General features: G+C 57.1%; 10 protein-coding genes across 10 annotated transcripts; 5 read left to right on the top strand and 5 right to left on the bottom strand.

Moving 5' to 3' along the window:
- Positions 1-63: 63 nt before the first annotated feature.
- Positions 64-1,620, bottom strand: L226DRAFT_450425 (peptidase M22 glycoprotease; the record flags this gene model as incomplete). The annotated part of the gene is made up of 8 exons (XM_067674947.1): positions 64-103; positions 156-254; positions 330-405; positions 499-770; positions 836-1,055; positions 1,112-1,213; positions 1,270-1,524; positions 1,578-1,620. The coding sequence occupies 8 exons, from the start codon at positions 1,618-1,620 to the stop codon at positions 64-66; spliced, it is 1,107 nt and encodes a 368-aa protein (XP_067542413.1).
- Positions 1,621-1,750: 130 nt separating this feature from the next.
- On the top strand, positions 1,751-3,379 carry L226DRAFT_8835 (saccharopine dehydrogenase). Its single transcript, XM_067687307.1, has 3 exons — positions 1,751-2,034; positions 2,092-2,898; positions 2,966-3,379. Exons 1-3 carry the CDS (start codon positions 1,877-1,879, stop codon positions 3,165-3,167), a joined length of 1,167 nt encoding a protein of 388 aa, XP_067542412.1. The 5' UTR covers positions 1,751-1,876; the 3' UTR covers positions 3,168-3,379.
- On the bottom strand, positions 3,330-4,043 carry L226DRAFT_9008 (uncharacterized protein). The gene is made up of 2 exons (XM_067687320.1): positions 3,417-4,043; positions 3,330-3,334 (listed from the first exon to the last, which is right to left on the bottom strand). The coding sequence occupies exon 1, from the start codon at positions 3,936-3,938 to the stop codon at positions 3,591-3,593; it is 348 nt and encodes a 115-aa protein (XP_067542411.1). The 5' UTR covers positions 3,939-4,043; the 3' UTR covers positions 3,330-3,334; positions 3,417-3,590.
- Positions 4,044-4,148: 105 nt separating this feature from the next.
- Positions 4,149-5,466, top strand: L226DRAFT_541466 (uncharacterized protein; the record flags this gene model as incomplete). Its single annotated transcript, XM_067682058.1, has 2 exons — positions 4,149-4,494; positions 4,562-5,466. The coding sequence occupies 2 exons, from the start codon at positions 4,149-4,151 to the stop codon at positions 5,464-5,466; spliced, it is 1,251 nt and encodes a 416-aa protein (XP_067542410.1).
- Positions 5,467-6,677: 1,211 nt separating this feature from the next.
- On the bottom strand, positions 6,678-9,054 carry L226DRAFT_607079 (uncharacterized protein; the record flags this gene model as incomplete). The annotated part of the gene is made up of 9 exons (XM_067685742.1): positions 8,581-9,054; positions 8,220-8,527; positions 7,982-8,157; positions 7,856-7,927; positions 7,415-7,793; positions 7,172-7,351; positions 7,073-7,120; positions 6,934-7,014; positions 6,678-6,841 (listed from the first exon to the last, which is right to left on the bottom strand). The coding sequence occupies exons 1-9, from the start codon at positions 8,658-8,660 to the stop codon at positions 6,678-6,680; spliced, it is 1,488 nt and encodes a 495-aa protein (XP_067542409.1). The 5' UTR covers positions 8,661-9,054.
- A 1,605-nt stretch (positions 9,055-10,659) lies between these two features.
- On the top strand, positions 10,660-11,058 carry L226DRAFT_564494 (uncharacterized protein; the record flags this gene model as incomplete). The annotated part of the gene is made up of 3 exons (XM_067683652.1): positions 10,660-10,701; positions 10,763-10,851; positions 10,920-11,058. The coding sequence occupies 3 exons, from the start codon at positions 10,660-10,662 to the stop codon at positions 11,056-11,058; spliced, it is 270 nt and encodes an 89-aa protein (XP_067542408.1).
- A 93-nt stretch (positions 11,059-11,151) lies between these two features.
- L226DRAFT_528071 (uncharacterized protein) lies at positions 11,152-13,348 on the bottom strand. Its single transcript, XM_067679260.1, has 6 exons — positions 12,689-13,348; positions 12,454-12,623; positions 12,276-12,386; positions 12,019-12,219; positions 11,848-11,962; positions 11,152-11,795 (listed from the first exon to the last, which is right to left on the bottom strand). Exons 1-6 carry the CDS (start codon positions 12,927-12,929, stop codon positions 11,362-11,364), a joined length of 1,272 nt encoding a protein of 423 aa, XP_067542407.1. The 5' UTR covers positions 12,930-13,348; the 3' UTR covers positions 11,152-11,361.
- On the top strand, positions 12,956-13,691 carry L226DRAFT_8790 (uncharacterized protein). Its single transcript, XM_067687305.1, has 3 exons — positions 12,956-13,234; positions 13,284-13,485; positions 13,546-13,691. The coding sequence occupies exons 1-2, from the start codon at positions 13,105-13,107 to the stop codon at positions 13,478-13,480; spliced, it is 327 nt and encodes a 108-aa protein (XP_067542406.1). The 5' UTR covers positions 12,956-13,104; the 3' UTR covers positions 13,481-13,485; positions 13,546-13,691.
- Positions 13,554-15,722, bottom strand: L226DRAFT_607077 (amino acid transporter). Its single transcript, XM_067685741.1, has 10 exons — positions 15,375-15,722; positions 15,234-15,309; positions 15,067-15,174; positions 14,928-15,010; positions 14,587-14,868; positions 14,509-14,534; positions 14,396-14,444; positions 14,185-14,345; positions 13,754-14,126; positions 13,554-13,691 (listed from the first exon to the last, which is right to left on the bottom strand). The coding sequence occupies exons 1-10, from the start codon at positions 15,510-15,512 to the stop codon at positions 13,638-13,640; spliced, it is 1,350 nt and encodes a 449-aa protein (XP_067542405.1). The 5' UTR covers positions 15,513-15,722; the 3' UTR covers positions 13,554-13,637.
- A 343-nt stretch (positions 15,723-16,065) lies between these two features.
- Positions 16,066-17,622, top strand: L226DRAFT_607076 (uncharacterized protein). Its single transcript, XM_067685740.1, has 2 exons — positions 16,066-17,235; positions 17,290-17,622. Exon 1 carries the CDS (start codon positions 16,092-16,094, stop codon positions 17,229-17,231), a length of 1,140 nt encoding a protein of 379 aa, XP_067542404.1. The 5' UTR covers positions 16,066-16,091; the 3' UTR covers positions 17,232-17,235; positions 17,290-17,622.
- The last annotated feature ends 180 nt before the right edge of the window (positions 17,623-17,802 follow it).

Genomic DNA, 17,802 nt, shown 5'->3' with positions numbered 1-17,802 from the left:
TCACATACCAGTACAACCGGAGATATTTATGACCATACAGTTTACGTACACTTAAATGTTTACTCATGCTCGCCATGCCACATGGACCTGATCAGTCCTGAACCTGCAACCCGCCGTCAGAGAAAGCGCAATTATAACAATCACTAGACACCCACCTCTGAGTACACGTACTCTTCGTCAGTGGCGTCTCAAAACCCATCCGGAAGCTGAGGAGACCGGCTTGCGCAATCATGATGCCATTGTCGATACAGAACCTAGCAGTAGTGGGCGCGCGCAGCACGTCACATTCAATACCGAAGAAGGTCATAATGACAGAAGATGCTGCGTACCGCTCGTCCGTCGCGAAGACATTCCCACCACGCTCTCTCGCCATGACGCCCATCATTTCCTGAAGTCGTTCATTGCCTGTATGCGGAAGCACGCACTCAGTCAGCACAAGGGACCGGAAGGATCGGACGCAACGACGGTTGTGGCACTAAGGTTCGAGGAAGCACTCACACCCTACACCGCCCACCATAAGCACCTCCTTACTGCCGATGTGCGCCATTGCGCGCTCGGTGATCTCGACGAGCATCGCAAACACCGTTTCCTGCAGCGAGAAGCATAGATCTTGTGGCGTGATGATATCGGCGTCTTCACTGTCTTCCGCAGAGGGACCATGTGGGCGGAAGCGTTTGTCAAGCGTATAGGCCTCGGTCGACGTCAAGATGCCCGAGAGACTGATATCCATGCCTTTGGTAGTATAAGGCAATGAGAGCAGTCGCTTGCCCCTGCGGAAGTGCATAGTGTCAGTCAGCTACCTTTGCGCTGAAAAAACTAATGAACGAGGACGCACTTCTTCGCTTCTTGTTCGATGTTGTATCCTGGACTCGGATCGTTACTCAAATTGATCACACGTGCAAACCGATCGAGGCAGTTGCCGACTGCGATGTCGAGGGTCTCTCCAAAGATCCGATAACATTGCTGGGAATATGCGATGACCTGGGTGTTGCCCCCAGAGACGTACAGCACGACGGGATTCTGCGCTCCCGTCACTTGGCGACCCATCTCAATGTCTGCAGCAGCTGGATGAGTAAGTGTTCGGATATAATGCGAGACAGACACTGCTTACGGCCCACGCAATGGTTCACTCCTACCAGAGGCTTGTTGTACAACAGTGATAGTATTCGTGCAACCAGCGCCACAGATGTAAGCGGTGCACCCATACCAGGTCCTGCGTTGGAAGTCAAAGTCAATCATAATCCTGATACACTCCATCTCGATGCCTACCCTTCGTGTAGCAGATGCAGTCAATATCATGGAGAGATACCCCTGCCTTGGCGAACGCATCCTTGATCACCGTCAGTGCCCATTCGCGGTGATGTTGTGCGGTGTCTCGCGGGAGAAACCCTTCGCCAGGAGGTGTGATGTAGGTATGCCTGACATTGGATAGGACTTCAGTAGAGCCGTCCGGGGAGTGCTTGATGATTCCGGCGCCGAGTTTATTCGCGGATCCCTCAAGCCCGAGGGCAATGTATGGCCTTTCTGCACAGACGTTGAACAGACAGCCAACTAACCATACGTTGTCACAGACAAACCTGGTGCCTTCAACGGCGAACGCTTCCGGACCCGTCCAGGCATGTCTACAGCTAGGTGGTGGCTGGGAGTGAACGTCGGAGGTGCGAGCAGCACTGGACGCGCCTGATCTCAATCCTCGATCACTCAGGTGAGCAGATCTAATCTTATCTCCTCACGTGTGCCATAGATGTATGCCCAGATTCATGTCCGGAATGACTCTTGCGATCCTGTCCGCATAAAAAGTATCTCTACGTCGTGAGTTGTCCGTACACCACTCATCGCAATCCTCCTCCTCCACGCCACTGCCTAAAAACTAGCCATGGCCCCTCAACCTCTCTGGCTTCGCTGCGAAAAGAAGGAGTTCGAGCGTCGGACCGCCATCACGCCGACCACCGCCAAAAAACTGATCGATGCGGGGTTCGAGATCTTTGTCGAGCGCGACGACCAGAGGATCTTCAGGGACCACGAATACGAGGCGTATGTACACATCCTGACATTGGCACGAGGTTTAGACTTTCTGACACGCGTACGCAGCGTAGAGTGCAAGCTGGTTGAGAACAACTCCTGGCCCAATGCTCCGAAGGACATCCCAATCATCGGCCTGAAGGAACTTCCTGAATCCGACGACCCTCTTCCTCACACGCACATTCAATTCGCGCACTGCTACAAGCAGCAGGGTGGATGGTCCAAGGTTCTGGCGCGGTTCCACAACGGCGGCGGAACCTTGTACGACCTGGAGTTCCTCACGGACAATCAGGGCCGCCGTGTAGCTGCATTCGGGTACCATGCAGGCTTCGCGGGAGCCGCGGCTGGTGCGCTCGCATTTGCGGCACAAAAGGATGGTAAAACCCTCGGTCAGCTTGAGCCATACGAGAACGAGCAGGCGATGGTGGACGACGTGAAACGTGTGCTCGGAGGCAGCGGGAAGGGTTTGAAGGCCATCGTGATCGGAGCACTGGGTCGGTGCGGACGAGGAGCTGTGGACCTGTTCCGCAAGATCGGCTTGGAGGAGTGCGTGCATATTTGTTTGCTATATGAACCATTCCGATGTCTGACTCGACAATTATACAGAGATGACATCCTGAAGTGGGATATGGCGGAGACTGCCAAGGGCGGCCCATTCCAGGAGATTCTGGACGCCGACATCTTCATCAACTGCATTTACCTCAGTTCGCCCATTCCTCCGTTCCTGACCAAGGAGACGATCGCGGCTGCGGGCAAGAACAGGAGATTGCGTGTTGTCGTCGACGTCAGTTGCGACACGACGAATCCTCACAACCCCATTCCCATCTACTCGGTCAACACGACCTTCGCGAAGCCAACCGTTCCCGTAGAAGTCGGGTGAGCAGACATTGCGCTTCCTTGTATGAAGACGTAACTTTATACTGACGTACCTGTCGCGCCGCAGCGAGGGCAATCCACCACTGGCCATGGTCTCGATTGACCACCTTCCCACCCTGCTCCCGAGGGAGGCGTCTGAGCAGTTTAGCGCTGCGCTACTCCCGTCTCTCCTTGAGCTGCCGAATCGCGAGACTGCGCGGGTATGGGTTGAAGCAGAGAACCTGTTCAGGTCGAAGCTTGCGGAGGCGGTGAAGGCGGAGGGTCTGTGAACGTGAAAGTCCAGAAATGCTTGTGTTGTAATGATAGATGTATTCCGTAGACCACGTAAGGGTTGCAGTTGTTCCCGTTTGGCAAGTCTTCGTGGGACCGGGCTCGAGATCATGGCAACCCGGGTCCCGGGGTGCCTCGCCCAGGGCGGTATCCGCCCGTGTTACGCCTGCGACAGTCATGGGAGGAATACAAGGAAGTAACCAAGACATCAGCATAGGATCAGAGCGCGGGGCATCATGATCATAGACCTGATGCACCGATGTCGACGTCCGAGTGCTGGTCTGTCTGGACACGTCCAGTATAGTTCTGGCGGGGCGAGGGCACGTATCTCCGGGAGGTGATGTTGCAATATCGTGATGATGAGGTGGCGTTTGGACGGGCACAGGCCGCCACGTCAGAAGGTGCTATGCACTGTGCACTACTTACTGTGCAGCGAGAGACGGACGGCTGCGGCGAGGGAGGGGATTAGCCGTGTGCTGCGCCAAGGACGAGGTTAGTGAGGTCGCGTCTGGTCGGGACCCAAGAGCTCGAGCAGGAGTGGCAAAAGCGAGCGCGATGCGAGGCTCGGAAGGGGAGCTGGCGGGGCGTTGCCATGCTGCCGATGCCAGAGCGTGCTGCGGTGCTGGCCGGGGCGGATGGGGAGATGGCGATTTCGCGCTGTGCCGAGCGGACTGGGCTGAGTCGCGCCAGGGCAGTTGCACACAAGAGATGCAGCTGGTCTGATTCCGCCCATCCACACCCGTCTTGTCTTGTCTGCATTTCTCATTCATCTCTCTCTTCTTCCATCTCTTCCTGGGTTCGTGTGGTACCAGCTTTGGGCTCTTTCTCTTCCTTTCCTTACTTTTCCTTCTTGCTCCCGGCCTTCTTACCGGTGCACATACTGCACAAGTGTTCACTGGTGCTGGTCGCCCTGCGTTAATTCACCCCGCAAGCAAGTCTGTCAATCCCTGCCCCCGTCAGCCGCCGCGTCAACGGTCAACATGCCTCTCGCCCTTTCTCCTGTCCCCGAGATTTCCATCTCGCTCGCCTCGCCTGAGGAGCCTGCCCCGGAGCCCTTCTCGCCCTTCTCTGAGTGCTCCTTCCTCAGCGATGACTCCGACAGCTTCCGCCCCACCCTGCTCTCGCCTCCCCCTCCCAGCGCGATTTCCCCGAGGCAACTCTCTCCTCTGCGGCCGAAGGACGCACCAGTGACGGGCAAGGGTCTGGAGAGGGAGAGGTTTGAAGCCCTCCTCAAGGCTTCCCGCGACAGGAATGCTGCTTTGGGAAGCAAGAGACCGACGGATCTCCGCAAGGAGATTGCGCTCAAGGTGCATAAGAGCAAGCAGGGTGAGTCTCCATGCTTAACGCCACCTTCTCGGGGAGCTTATCGTGCATCTTCGTCCACCCGTCCCAGTGGAACGTCGTGCTCTGTTCCTGTCCAAAGTCCAGGCTCCTCCCTCCCCTTCTGCGACCCTCATTCCGGTCACTCCTCCCGAATCTCCGGCAGTCTTCCACTATTCACTGCCGTCGCCGGGACTCGAGTCGCCTTTGGAGGTCTTCGAGGCCTTGTCTCTCGGCAAGGTAGCCGCCCCAACTTGTGACCCTTGGGTCGAACAGGTGGACTTCCGCCTTCCTGGAGATGTGCACTCCAAGACGCCCCTCAGGTCCGCACCGGTCGTCGCACCCACCCCTACTAAGAGGAAGACGCTGCCTTCCCTCGATCAGATCACCGCTCGTCTCAGCTCGAGTGGTCATGTCGCCGCACCTGCACACGAGGGATCTGCGCGCCCGTCCATGCGTCTCCCGTCATTCCTCCGGACGTCGTCGCGTGCAGAGCAGCCTGTTTCGCCCCGTCTTGAGTCCCACCAGCCCACCACGAGGTCTCGGCCTGCTCTGCCGAGTGGTGTCGGTCGTCTGCGGTTCCCCTCTAGGGAGCCCCAGATCATCGAAGCGCCCAAGCTCGAGGTCGCGCAACCGACCCCATGCCTCCCTCCCGTCTCTCCTCGGTCCCCGGTGGCTCCGCGTTTGGAGATCACCACGAAGCTCGTTCCTCGCACGCAGTCGTCTTCGCCCATTGAACTTACGGAATCGAACCTCCTGGCTTTCAATGCGTCCCGCGAGCGCACCGCGCGACACATGCTGACGCGCCTGCGTCGCCGTACCCTCCCTCCCCAGATCGCCGTTCCCGCACCGGGAGAGATTGATACAGAAGACGAGGCCGAGCGCAAGAGCCGCCGTCACAGCGCTCCTCCCGAGCTGCCGCAGCGAGGGCGGATCGGATTCTCGCACCCCATCTTGGAACTCCCAGGAGCATTCTGACATGTTAGACATCACACACAACACAAACGACCGGTCCGATATCCTTTCCATTCCTTTTCTCCCCTAGCCCATCATGACAGACTCGTCGTAATGTTTCATACTGTGGACGGTTGGAGGCAACGGATGCTGCTTGTATTCTTATTCTCCGGAATCTGTGTCGCTACCCACTTTACCCTACCTTACCTTCGCCTCCTTGGGTTCCCCTAGCTAGCTTCCTAGAAACTCCTGGCCTTTTCTTTCGCCTTCCCTTTTTTTCGTTCCTCACACCGGTTGGGGAACCTGCTTTTGGGGGTGTTGTACGATGACGCTGGCGTTCCTCTGGGGCGGTCGGGGAGCTCGAGGCGGGTTGACCCTGCCCGGGTGATCCATCCCATGCCTCTTGCTGCCATCACACATACACAACACATCATTCACTAGCATCCGTGCGGATCCAGCCAGCCTGGCTGCGCGTGCGCGTCGTGTTGTTGCCGTCTCGGAGCAGGCTTCTCCCAGCACTCATCTGTGCCGCACCTCCTCCCACTCCTTGCCATCATACTACCAGATGTATTCGCACCACTACCACACCCACACCCACATCCACATCCTGGGAAGATGGAAGGGCTGTGCCCGCATCGCTCCCTCACCACCACACAACCCAATAAAAGATTATGGAACGAACGAGAGTTTGTTGGTCAAATGTCAAGCGGACGCCACGCCGCCTGCGGGCGCACAGTGCAGTGTGAGCGCGGTCTGCGGTGCGCCGATGATAGTAATAATAGTGATATATTGCTGTCAGCGAGGGTACCGTAGCGTGAGTACACACATCTACCATACTTCTTTCATGCTTAAAGGCAAACAAGCATATACACAGCAAGCGATTAGGGGACGCATATAAACATTACCTACGATACTGCTTTGAGGACAAGTGAGCGAGTAGGTGAACAACGAGCGAGAGACAGAACAGAAGTTCCTCAAGCCTGAGGGCCTCCTGGAAAGAAGCAGAGAGAGAGAAAACTTCACAAGAACACGATTCAAGAAGATGGTGCACGATGGATAGACGAACGGATAGATGGATGGATGGACGGAGCTCGATAACCGGCAGCCTTGCATGCAGCACGGACGCGCCGTAGTCCTGTTAATGACGCAGACCACGGGATTAATGTCATAGCGATCGCGCGGAAGGTGGTTCTCCCGTACCAAATGAACGCGGTGTGGACACATGCCCACATTGATCAGCGCCACGATTGGACCTGCTGGAGTCGCCCCGTGGACGTCGAGGGCTCGCCCTGGCTGCTGCCTCCAGCAGGGGGTGGCGGACGGGGAAGCTGAGGCGGTACTTCAGGCTCCGGGGTGGGCTCCTTGCCTCGCAGGCGTGCCAGGACACGCAGCCGACGGTCTACAAAAAATCCGCCGCATCAGTAACGTGGCCGAGGCAAGCGAGAGATCGCAGGGAGATGTGGCGTTGTGGCGGCGCAGAGATTGACTTACTGTAGTCGAGGCGAACGTGCTCATCCTCCTCCTTGTCCGAGTCCTCGAGCGGATCGGTAGCGTTGATAACGTGCCACGCCTCTGAATGACCGAATTGTAAGCGGACGTGTGCTTGATCATGCGGATATCAGTGGCTTACGGTGCAGCATGCTCCTCTCTTGGTTCGGATCCTCTCCCGACAGGTCCCCTATAACATCCGTTAGCCCCCCGCCTGGCAGATGATTGAACGTTGCTGTACCTTTGAACTCCTCGAGTTGGAAGGGGGGCCGTTCATGCGACGATGTCGTCAAGTCGCCTATGCCAGAGTGACCATGGGGGCGCGGCTCGTGGGAATGCGACGAGCCCCGACTGCCTGTTCCTCCATCAGACGCCGCGTGCCGTTGCGCCCTTGCTTGACGGAACGCGGCCTTCTCCTGGACTGCGAAAGATGGTCAGAATCACCGCCCTCGACGCACGGGTGATGATGCAGCCGGACGCTTACTGGAGTAGGACGTAGACGGCGGTGGCGGTGGCGGTGGGGGAGGGTTCTTCTTGCGCCGCTTCTCCATTTCCATCTCGTCGACGAGTTCCTTGAGGAACTTGCTCCTCAGCGCGCTCATGCGCTTGCCCCACTCGACCTCGTCTGGCGGGTCTACGTTCTCCTGCGCTTGCTCCTCGCGCGTCAAGCTACGCATCCGCGGCACCTTGGGCGGGTTCGCCCTGGAGTAATCGTCGTCGAAAGGGTTCGGCTGGTCGGGCCCTTGGAGATAGTGGTACATGAGCCACAAGAACACCTTTGCGCGGGACGCAGAGGACAGATTGATGGGGAGGAACAAATCAAGAAACTCCACGGGCGGATCGAAGTGCCTTTGAGCGACCGTCTGAGGGAGTCACACGGGCTGTCAGAAGACTATCGTCGATGCTGTAATGCGCAGTTTCTCACCATAGCGTGATTAGAGTTGGCCAGAACGAAGATGAGATTGACCACGCTCGTTGGGGGAAGTTGACCTGCCCTCTGCAAAAGGGATGGTTAAAATTTTCCAGACGGCTGGAGAGCGGACCGACTCACAGTCTTCTCAATAATCTCTGCCGGAGACGACGGGGGTGGCGTCTTGAACTCAAATGGCAAGAGCGCGGCCTTCAGGCAGTTCTTGATCCGAGGGGCGTCTTGCAAGTTCCCATCGGTCTTCTGTAGCGAGGGAACAGGATGGTAGCTTCGGAGGGCGGTCTTCATCTCTGGGAAAACTGGGGGAGAGGGAAGGACGGTTAGTTCTCGGTACGCACCGTGTCCCAATATGCCTACTCACATGCCATGGTAGTGTTGATGCGGCCGACGTTGGTGAGCAGGGCGATTTTTGCAAACTCGATCGCGAATGCTGGGGTCTCGACCATCTTGTCCTTGAGGACCTTGGAGCACTTGGGGGAGTTGTAGAGGGCATTGACGTAGAGGTCGCAGAAATTTACGACGGGCTGGTCGGGAGCAAGGTAGTCGATGAAGCACTTTGTACGATCGGTGAAGATGTAGTAGAGGAGGTCATATTGGAGATCCTCCCTGGTCAACGGCTCGGCGTCGGTACGCTTGATTGGGAGAGTCTTTCTACCCAGGTACTGCGCGCTGGGAGGGGGTGAGCGGGCGGGGGCGGGGACGGTGAGCATGGGCGGACTCACGGCGTGTTGACCTGGTGGATGTTCCAGCCCTGGATGTTTTGGACAGAGGAGTAACGGTCTGTTGAGCTGGATGACGCCATGAAGAGGAGAAAGAGCGGTGCACGAGGCAATTACGGAAGTACTGACCCTCAGAGCACGAGGCGTCAACGCGAGGATTTGCGGTTGTGGATGCGCCTTTTATCGGTGTCCGTAGGGAGATGAGACTTCTCGAATCTGGAGAGGATCTCACGTGTAAACAAGAGGGCGCGAAGGGAGGGATTCCGACATTCATCAGCCGAGACGACGATCGATGTGTGCGTGGAGGAGGCGGGGACGGATAAACCTGGGGTCGGGAGGGCAGCCGGGGGCATGCAGTGGGAAATGAGATCGGGGAGATGCGCTGGGAGATGCGCTGGGAGACGGAGGGGCTACGCGACGAAGCAGCGGCCGAGAGGGACAGTGCGGCCGGGCGATGGCAGAACGGGTCCAACAGCTTGCGGCCCGGAAAATGAAAACTGGCAGAGGCAGGGTGCAGGTGCAGGCGCAGGCGCAGGCGCAGCAGCGATCGCGCCCAGATCTTCGCACGCAGCCGCCCACTCGTCGCCTCTGCCCTGGCCCATGTTCGCGGATGCAAATTCGCCCTCGGCCTCTGGCTCTATTGTCCCTCCTCCCCCGACGGCCGACCCATCATTCCACCCAAACAACCTCTCGGCAATCCCCTCCCCGTTCCACCACCCTGTCCATATATGGCAATATCCCAGTCCCGGTAACCTTCGCCTGCACCCCTGGTCTGCCATCACCTTGTCTCCTAGCCCTCCCTGCCCAATTGTCAGTCCATCCTGCAGCGTGCTCGCAGGGTGCACCCGTCCGTGTCCGCGGGCCCGAGCCGTGCCTCCGACGGCCCCGCACACGGTATCCCCGGCCGCATCTTCCTGCCGCCACAGCTGCATTGACACGCCTTCGTGCGACATATGTGATCCCCCGATAACCGTGTCTGCGTCGCGGGAACCGTCTCGGGTGCTAGCCCGACACCATGATGCTCCCCCATCGATCGCCCGACGCATCTAAAGCCTCCATGGGTGTCATATGTCGCCCGCACGCACACACTCCTGCTGCATCCGGAAGCCTCGAAATACATGCTCCCGAGCCCAGATCACCCTACGTACAAAACATGTCACTCCCTTCGTATGTTCCATCCTCAAGCTCCACGGACATGACTGGAGATGAAGAGCGTGTCGCTCGTCGTGTGCTCAACAAGGAATGTTCGGTCCCAGCACCGTAAATCAGCTCCTCCTGGCCCTCGCCATCCCCTTCGATCCGACTTTCTGACCGCGCTAACCTGCAACAGCTGATATCCTCACCCTCGTCATTTTCCAACCGTTCTCTTGGGCCTCGTCCCCTCTCGTCTGACGAAGCTGCCCATGCTTCTCCGACCCCCTTTCCTTGCTGGTCTCACCCTCCACGATGTCCCTTCCATGTACATATCCAGTCATGAACCATTCCGGCCCGCATCCTCGAGCTCGGGACTCCTTCTTCCACCGCCGAATAACATTCTCTCTCTTCCTTCAGCCTCGGCCCCGTCATAGCATTCACGGCACTCCTCGCGCTCCTCATTCGTTGCCCGAAACCCTGCCCATCTGGGCTCGTCCCAATATATCTCCGACTCCGCCAACTTGACTCCTTGTGCTCATGACCACAGAAGAAGAGTTCAGGGTCCGTGATACTCAATAGGCATGCGCTATGCGTCATGTCCTTCTAGCCTCTGTCAACCGCAAGACTCTCACCAGCACAAGCCCGCCATCGGCGCACGTTGTGAGCGTGCGGAACGTCCTCTTTCGATCCGGGGTGTCAATGCTGCAGAGAACCTCGATAGAGCGCGCCTCTCGTTCATTCTCGCAAGCATTATCCCTTTCCTTCTTGCTCCGGCACGGGCCGGCGTCTGCCCTACCTTCCTAATTCATTCCGCGCCACGTGGCCGGTCGCCGCTTCAGGCACGGCGAGCGCGTCCCAAGCTCGAGTCTGATCTCTGCTCGCTGCTTCAAGTTTCCAGCCACCTGCTTCTGCTTCGTTTCCTCCATATCACCAACGCCTCTGCACACCATGGCCGATACCGCGGGTCTCAACCTCGACTCTGTTTCCCAGGTTTGTGATCGTCGCTGCGTCCCCAGACCGGCCGCGCTGACGTTATTGCCACGCACGGCAGAAGGAGCTCCAGCAGTTCATCGAGACGGAGCAGGCTCACGCTAGGGTACAGAGCCAGGTGCACAACCTCACCAGCCTCTGCTGGGACAAGTACGTCTTCCCACCGCTCCTTCTGGCTCTGTCTCGATTCCAATCTCCGCACCCCGTCTTCCGTCTAGATGCGTCGGCTCGATCTCGTCAGGCTTCTCCGGAAAGGAGCAGAGCTGTCTCGCCAACTGCGTTGACCGCTTCTTCGACACGAGTTCGTTCTTGGTCCGCAAGGTGGAGGAGAAACGCGCCTTCGCTGGCGCGTCGTGAAGACCCCCTCTGGTGCTCCTTGCCAGCACACCCCATAGCACACTGGCCGCAAGTGCTGCCGGCCCATGCCCTCATCCCCCTCCCTGTCGCATGCTGTTGCCTGCAATGCAAGCTTAACCCAAAGTACATTACTTTGTCCCCCTGTAATTATCACGCAGTTACCCGTTCACACTGCACGTCATACGCAATAGAACACAACATGTCGGCACTATTACAAGATTCCAGTGTCCGTCGGCTCCTCCATCCATCCATCCATCCATCTATCTAACCCAAGCATGTCGTGAGTTCGTCATCAGTATCCCTTTATGCGCACAGCTTCGACCAAGCCCAGCCAACCACGGCCGGGACGAAGAAGCAAAATGCGTCCAGTACCTCGTAACTGTGCTTCAGTCGCACCGGCACGACCAAGCTCGCGGTGCTCGTTCCGGACTCCGCGGCTGCGCTGAGATATCCGGTGTCCAGGAATCGCCCCATGAGTTTGTCCTTCTCACGCCAGAGGTCCCGCAGCCAGAGCTCGAACGCGTCGCGCTCGGTCTCCGGGATGTCGACTTCGACCGTGCTCTTGGCGGAGCCGTTAGGCAACACGTTCGGGTTGCTGGCCAACACGTTCCCGATCGGTATTTCGCGATTCACGTCGAATTTCCGGATGTGCATGTGAACGGCAGGCGGGGGTACACGATCGCAGAATATTGAGCGGAGGGTATAGTAGTCCTGGCCGTAACCGAGGTACGGAATTCCTGCGGCGCGAGATGAGCAGCTGCACAGTCAAGCATGCGGAAGGGCCCTTGCCTGGGTATGCCATCGTGATGTCAAGAAGCTGCAAGTTGGGAACGCGAGGCGCGAGGGACCGCAGGGAGTATTGCAAGCCAGTCGAGCGCGGCAGCAGAGTGTGGGTCATATCCGGCTGCAATAGAGCGGGGATTGTAGTCGCGTATACGCGAGATGAATCGTAATACGCACAATGCCCAGCTTGTCGGCGAACTTCTTGCTCACGGGGCGGGTGTCCTTGCTAACAAGTGTGCCCTCAGGGTACAGGATGAACGTCAGGGGCGAGTCCTCTTTCTTAGCACGGCGCGCAAGCCACGACAGGCTCTTCGAGAGGTGCAGGCGGTCGGAAGCCCATGAACGTGCGAGGAAGATGAAGTTGTAGAATTGCATGCCCTAGATACGGTGATGAGTGCGTTTCGCGGGCAGAATGGATTGGGCAAGGTGCGCACCCAGCCGACGATGGGCACCCACTTCAGACTGTTTTTCAGCACGATGAACACGTCCTTGTGCGTGCCCATCAAATATGTCAGTGACCACGCATACCACCAGTCTGCATAGATCTAAGGGGGTGGCGTTTAGTTTGTGTTAGACGGAAGGAGATGTATTGGGGAAGGCTGGAAGACGTACCTGATGGTTGGCTATGAGGACAGTCTTCTGCGGGAGGTTCAGCGAGACGACTTTCCCGCTCTTGTCTCGCTCAACTAAAGTCTCCAGCTCCTCGGGCGTGAACTTGCCCTGCCCCTCCGTCTCAAATGAGATCACGAACTCGGTCGGCGCGAACCACTGGCTCGAGAGCACTGCACCGCCGGCGACCCTGCTCAGTCCCCTATCCTGCCTCGATCGAAACGAGGATGCTGCGCACCTAACAGAGCACCAAACGCCCCCTTCGTGTATCGTATCCCCTCGTAGTAGAGCTTACGCGCTCGGCGGAAGGGCACGAGCTTCAGCGGCAGGAGGAGGACGAATTGTGATCCATTGATCATGAGGCATGCGAACAGAAAGACCACCAGGAAGAGTATCGCGTTCGCCTTCTGCACCCACGTTCGTCTGGGGCGAGACGCTACAGGGAGTGCATGGAGCTGCTGGTCTGTGGCAATGGTCATACCGAGGAGAGCCTATCCAATGGTCGCGTACTGATACAGTGGTGGTACAACAGGCCGGGGACCTGGGGGGCGTGAGCGAGAGAAGCACTGACGGTCCTATTAGCTCAGACAGCGCGATAGCGGAAGCGAGAACCCTGTAGTCAATGCCGCGGCGGGAGGAGGGGAAGGGGTATGGATGATGCACGACGCAGGACGGGCGGTTGCAGTGCGGCAGGTATGGCCGTCGGCGCGTTCGTCAGCGTGCGTACGCAGACGTGCTGCAGATGTCGTGCCCAAATCAGATGTCCGAGCAGGTCCGAGTCAACGTAAGTAGCGTGCAGCTCGTCCTCGAGTCTTCAGATATGTAGGATGCAGGGCGAGCCATGTTCAAGAGCAAGCCCGAAAAGTGCTCCGTCGGTGGACGAGCGCGTCAACGGGAGAGTCGGTGTCTGTCACTGTCGCGAGCAACCTGCGAGCAACCGTCGTGTGACTTGCAATTGTGCAGGCACGTTCAACGTTCAACTGCGTGCTTCTGCCGCGAGCTCGCATGTGCCAACTCGCGCACTCGCTAGCACAGGCAAGCACTCGCGTATCTGATCGGCGGAGGAGCGACTCGATCTCAAATGATGCTGCACAGATCTCGTTGAACCAGGTGTATGTCCGCCGACCCTATAGAATACAGTAGCTTATTGTATATGTACAATCTCGTGCACCCACTGCGGTGCATCGCTAGCATGTGAATGGTTGTCCAACAAGACCTTGTGCGTAGGCATCCACGATTAGCTGGAGGCAGCGAGTGATATGTCAGAGTACGCACAGCGAACATAGCAGCAGGGGCGACATACCTTGATCGAGACATATGTCCCCGCGACACAAATAAAGGCCCCTACGACAACCGTCGCTGTCGCTATGGTCGTTCCGATCCACCGCCGCTTTAGAGCCTCCGCTCCGCCCTTCAGATAGAACGTGTCGTACAGCCAGAAGAAACCGGCGATGCCATAAGTATACCATGACGCGAAGACCGAGGCGGTGATACCAGTGAGATACGAGAAAATGGGCACTGCGCTCGCCAAGATGAAGGCGACCGCCACGGCCACGAAGCAGAGAAACACCCATACTGACCAGCCGAGGACAGTATGTGAGTGGACGTGATGCGAGTGGCGGAACAGGCGGAGGAAGACGAGCTTCGCCGCCGTATGGGAGTAGAGGGCGCCAGCACTAGAACAATGTCAGTAAAGTGTTGAATCTGGCGAGACGGATCGACCGCTGAACGTACATGAGGAAGTTGACAAGACCGATGCCAAAGGCCGCCTTCGACCATATTGGCGGCAGGGAGAAGAGCGCCGGGGATGCGACTGTGCCCCCAAGGTAACAATAGATGACCACGCTAAAGATGACGTAGAAAGTGGTAGAGAAACCTTGGAGGACCCAAGCGGCCTGCCAAGTAGATCAGTCTCCGGTTCTACTGCAAACTAAGGCAGACAAACCTTCATGGCGTCTTCCGGTTTACGCATCTCCGAGATGAGGATGAAGAACCTGAGTTCATCGATGAGAAAAATCGAACGAATCAACGTTGACAGTCAGAGCGATGATCTCGTACATGAAATGACCTGCGTATGCGAACACCTGAAACCGCGTTCAACAGATAAGAATACTGAGACTTGACGGCGAAACTTACCGGTCCGGTGATAGCAAGGAATGCTTCGTAAAAGTTTGTAGGCACGGTGGCCACCACGACACGGTCTGGCGTGGGGTTCGCACCTGCTCCGACCATGGCGACGATACCGCATATGGTGATGAAGACGGCGCTGAAAAGACCTAGCCAGCTAAGGCGTCCCAATGTGCGCGGTAATGCGACAAAGAACGTCGCTACTGAGAATATCACGAGTAGGATGGTCGCACACAGTCCACTGTTGGATAGAGTGGACAGCGCTTGCTGACCCGAGAGGATTTCAGAGCCCTGCCAATGATAGTAGACGTCGACATAGACATTCAATATAGAGGGAAGAATGCACCCACAGTCCCGAAGATTGCGAAGATGATGGTTCCAGCAGAGAGGACTTCTCTACCGATTGGACCAAAGATGATATACCCAGCATCGCCTGACGTGTGTAACTTCAGACCAAGGAGTGGACGTCAAACAACACAGCGTACGAACCCATGTTATGCACTTCCGGGTGATTGAGCTTGAAGTCGATGAGTAGCTTCGCAGTGTACAGCGCGAAAACTCCGAGGAAGATCGTCAGGATAAGAGACGGGACGATGCCTGTTCATGGAGGTTAGCGACTTAAAGACAAGACCTGACCGTAATGGGGTCAAACTCACCCACTACTGCCATTGCGTTGGGAAGACTGAGCACACCATTGCTGACGATCTCAGCAATCATCAATGCACTCACAAACTGCAGGAGAGATGGTTAGCCAAGGCCCAATATTGTGTTGATGCCGAGAAATACTTGCGCCTCACCTGCCAACTGAGCGTCTTATAGCGGATGTCATGGTTCTCCTCATCACCAAAAACATCGACCTGGATATTGCCTTCCTTGGACGAGGATTCTGTAGACGGTTCTGTGGGCGAGCCTCTCTTCTCGATATCTACAGTCATGACAATCCGGGTCAAGGGGGGTTGGACTCAGGTTGTCGGTTCATTGCAGGCCGATGTCAAGAGCTATCTTATCAGCGTTGGTCGGCAAAGATCCTGGAGATTGGAGCCGTAGGTAGACGGCACAGACTTCGATTTCCTACAGACGTCAATACCTTTTCCCATCACCGGCGATAGATACACTAGATACACAAACCTCCGCGATTGAGATAGAGATTGGGGCAGCGTGGCTTGCAATTGACGGGTGGCACGTATGACCTGATCGAATGTCACCCGATGTTTAACCTCTCTCATGATTGAGGAGACTGCTGCGGAAGAAGGTTCGCCCTCTGCAAACGACCTCAGGGGAAGACCGGAGAACGGTTAAGACTTCGAGCGCTAAAGCGGGGCCCCGGCCCGGTGTGGGGAAGCGCCAAGGCCGCCCACGGTCTGCCAACAGCTGCCAACCTGCCTCCATCCGACGCGCTTCTCGCCTGCGGCATGGCAGGCGTGTCCATCTGTCTCCCTCTGTCACGGAGATTTGACTGTGCACGCCTCTTGACCTTCAACCACTAGCATCTCTTGCGTTTCTTGCGGCTCCCCATGCATCCCCCCGGTGACCCGCCTGTCCTCGTCGACGACCTCATCCCCATCATTATCGAGAGCAATGACCACTGGTGGCCCCGCGATTTCCAGCGGCTCGCGCTCATCTCCCCAGCATGGGTTACGCCAGTCCGAAAGCGACTCTACGCCCACCCGTCGCTACGGTCATTTCGTGCGTGCAAGCTATTCGCGCGCACACTCCTCGACAACCCCGCGCTCCTGCCGTATATGCGCGGCTTGGAACTCCGACCTGTCGCGGACAGCCGACGCGTCCTAGATGAACAGGAGATGCAGAGCCTGAGATATATCCTTGGACTGGAGGGCATCCAGGACGTCACCCTGGGCGGTGATTTGGCTCTCTCAGCCGAGCGGTTCATCCACTTCATGGCCGGCACTCGCACAATCACAACGCTCCACATCGATGGTTATTCCTTCCCGGATGACCATGCTTCCTCTACCGTCCATACCCTTCCCTCACTCGAGTGGGATGACGTGGTCGCGTTCAGGTTTCCTTTCCTCCGCAGCCTCACCCTCAGCAACGTTGCCCTCGCCGTATACCCACAGTCGATGGATCATCCCGGCATGCTCTCCCACCTCACGCTCAACAATGTCCAGCTTGTGTACGGAGCGCTTCCTGACCTTTGTCAAGGATCATGGGAGACTCTTCGTGTCTTGAAGCTGGTCGGAAAGTCGACCGTTGAACTCGACGACGAGGTCCGGTCCATGCTGGAGCTCTGTGAGAACCTCGAGGAATTACACTACGAGGCGGTTGACAGGTCTAGCCATCCATCCATCTTCGATGACGAACCGCCAACGTGCGAGTCGTTGCAGAAGCTCTCGATCTCAGGCTTCGACGTCAACCCTCTCACTTTGGAGGCCATTGCACACTCCTGTCCGAAGCTCACGGAGCTCGCTGTCTGCGGACGCATCATACGTATCCCTTCCGAGCGATGGGCTGCCTTTGTGAATTCCGGCGCGCTGCCGTGCTTGCAACGGCTGATCGCGCCCGCTGGCACAAACATACCCCCGTTCATGTATTGGTCGTCCGACCAGCACGATGAGCTCCGAGATGCTTGCAAGTCTCGGGGCATCTCACTCTTCAGCGGTGCGCCGTGCCATGTCCAGCAAGTGTTGCACTGACTGGGTAAGTGTCATTGACCTGTCTACCTGTAGAGTACTGATTCACCATTACGCTCAGGTCACTGAGGCTCTCATGATATACCCTGGAAATACGGTTCACGCCGAACGTGTTGGCATGTTCGACCAATGCATGTTACGGTGCCATTTCAATGCGTGATGGCATCCGCTTGTTGATATCCTCCTCTCTTTCGATTTTGGTTTGCCCTTGCACGCTCATGCCTTGTAATGCTTCTCTGTGATATAACTGGGAGCTTTCGTCTCTGCGCTACATATGCTGCCACACAATTACTGTACTGTAGCTACTGAATCTCACTGCACATCCTGTACCACTTTTGTACCAATAGTGTATTTCTAGGCCATGTCATATGTTGCGATTTGATTCCATCGGTGCTCGCATGTCCCTGGAGCTGAGTGCCTTGGTAGCCGGGGGCCGCCGATTAGTCTCGCGTTAGCGCACCATATCCTCGGTCAGACCCATTCAGACGCCCGGTTTGTTTTGTCTCCGTCGGAGTGCGGCGCATCCTTGTTCTCGTTCTATCACCGCCTGATACCCCGCCTATCCTCGTCGCCG

Source organism: Lentinus tigrinus (assembly GCF_003813185.1).
Source record: "Lentinus tigrinus ALCF2SS1-7 unplaced genomic scaffold L226scaffold_1, whole genome shotgun sequence".
In the NCBI taxonomy this organism is placed as follows: Eukaryota; Fungi; Basidiomycota; class Agaricomycetes; order Polyporales; family Polyporaceae; genus Lentinus; species Lentinus tigrinus.
This window is presented reverse-complemented; position numbering and strand designations above follow the sequence as displayed.

Coding starts and splice junctions, on each gene's coding strand:
- L226DRAFT_8835 (XM_067687307.1), top strand. CDS start 1,877: ATGGCCCCTCAACCTCTCTGGCTTCGCTGCGAAAAGAAGGAGTTCGAG. Junction 2,035..2,091: donor AGGGACCACGAATACGAGGC/GTATGTACACAT, acceptor ACGCGTACGCAG/CGTAGAGTGCAAGCTGGTTG. Junction 2,899..2,965: donor ACCGTTCCCGTAGAAGTCGG/GTGAGCAGACAT, acceptor GTCGCGCCGCAG/CGAGGGCAATCCACCACTGG.
- L226DRAFT_9008 (XM_067687320.1), bottom strand. CDS start 3,938: ATGAATGAGAAATGCAGACAAGACAAGACGGGTGTGGATGGGCGGAAT.
- L226DRAFT_528071 (XM_067679260.1), bottom strand. CDS start 12,929: ATGACCATTGCCACAGACCAGCAGCTCCATGCACTCCCTGTAGCGTCT. Junction 12,624..12,688: donor GGCGTTTGGTGCTCTGTTAG/GTGCGCAGCATC, acceptor CCGGCGGTGCAG/TGCTCTCGAGCCAGTGGTTC. Junction 12,220..12,275: donor GGGTGCCCATCGTCGGCTGG/GTGCGCACCTTG, acceptor CACCGTATCTAG/GGCATGCAATTCTACAACTT.
- L226DRAFT_8790 (XM_067687305.1), top strand. CDS start 13,105: ATGATGCACGACGCAGGACGGGCGGTTGCAGTGCGGCAGGTATGGCCG. Junction 13,235..13,283: donor CCGAGCAGGTCCGAGTCAAC/GTAAGTAGCGTG, acceptor TGTAGGATGCAG/GGCGAGCCATGTTCAAGAGC.
- L226DRAFT_607077 (XM_067685741.1), bottom strand. CDS start 15,512: ATGACTGTAGATATCGAGAAGAGAGGCTCGCCCACAGAACCGTCTACA. Junction 14,445..14,508: donor GCATACGCAGGTCATTTCAT/GTACGAGATCAT, acceptor CGATGAACTCAG/GTTCTTCATCCTCATCTCGG. Junction 13,692..13,753: donor GGACATATGTCTCGATCAAG/GTATGTCGCCCC, acceptor CGCTGCCTCCAG/CTAATCGTGGATGCCTACGC.
- L226DRAFT_607076 (XM_067685740.1), top strand. CDS start 16,092: ATGCATCCCCCCGGTGACCCGCCTGTCCTCGTCGACGACCTCATCCCC.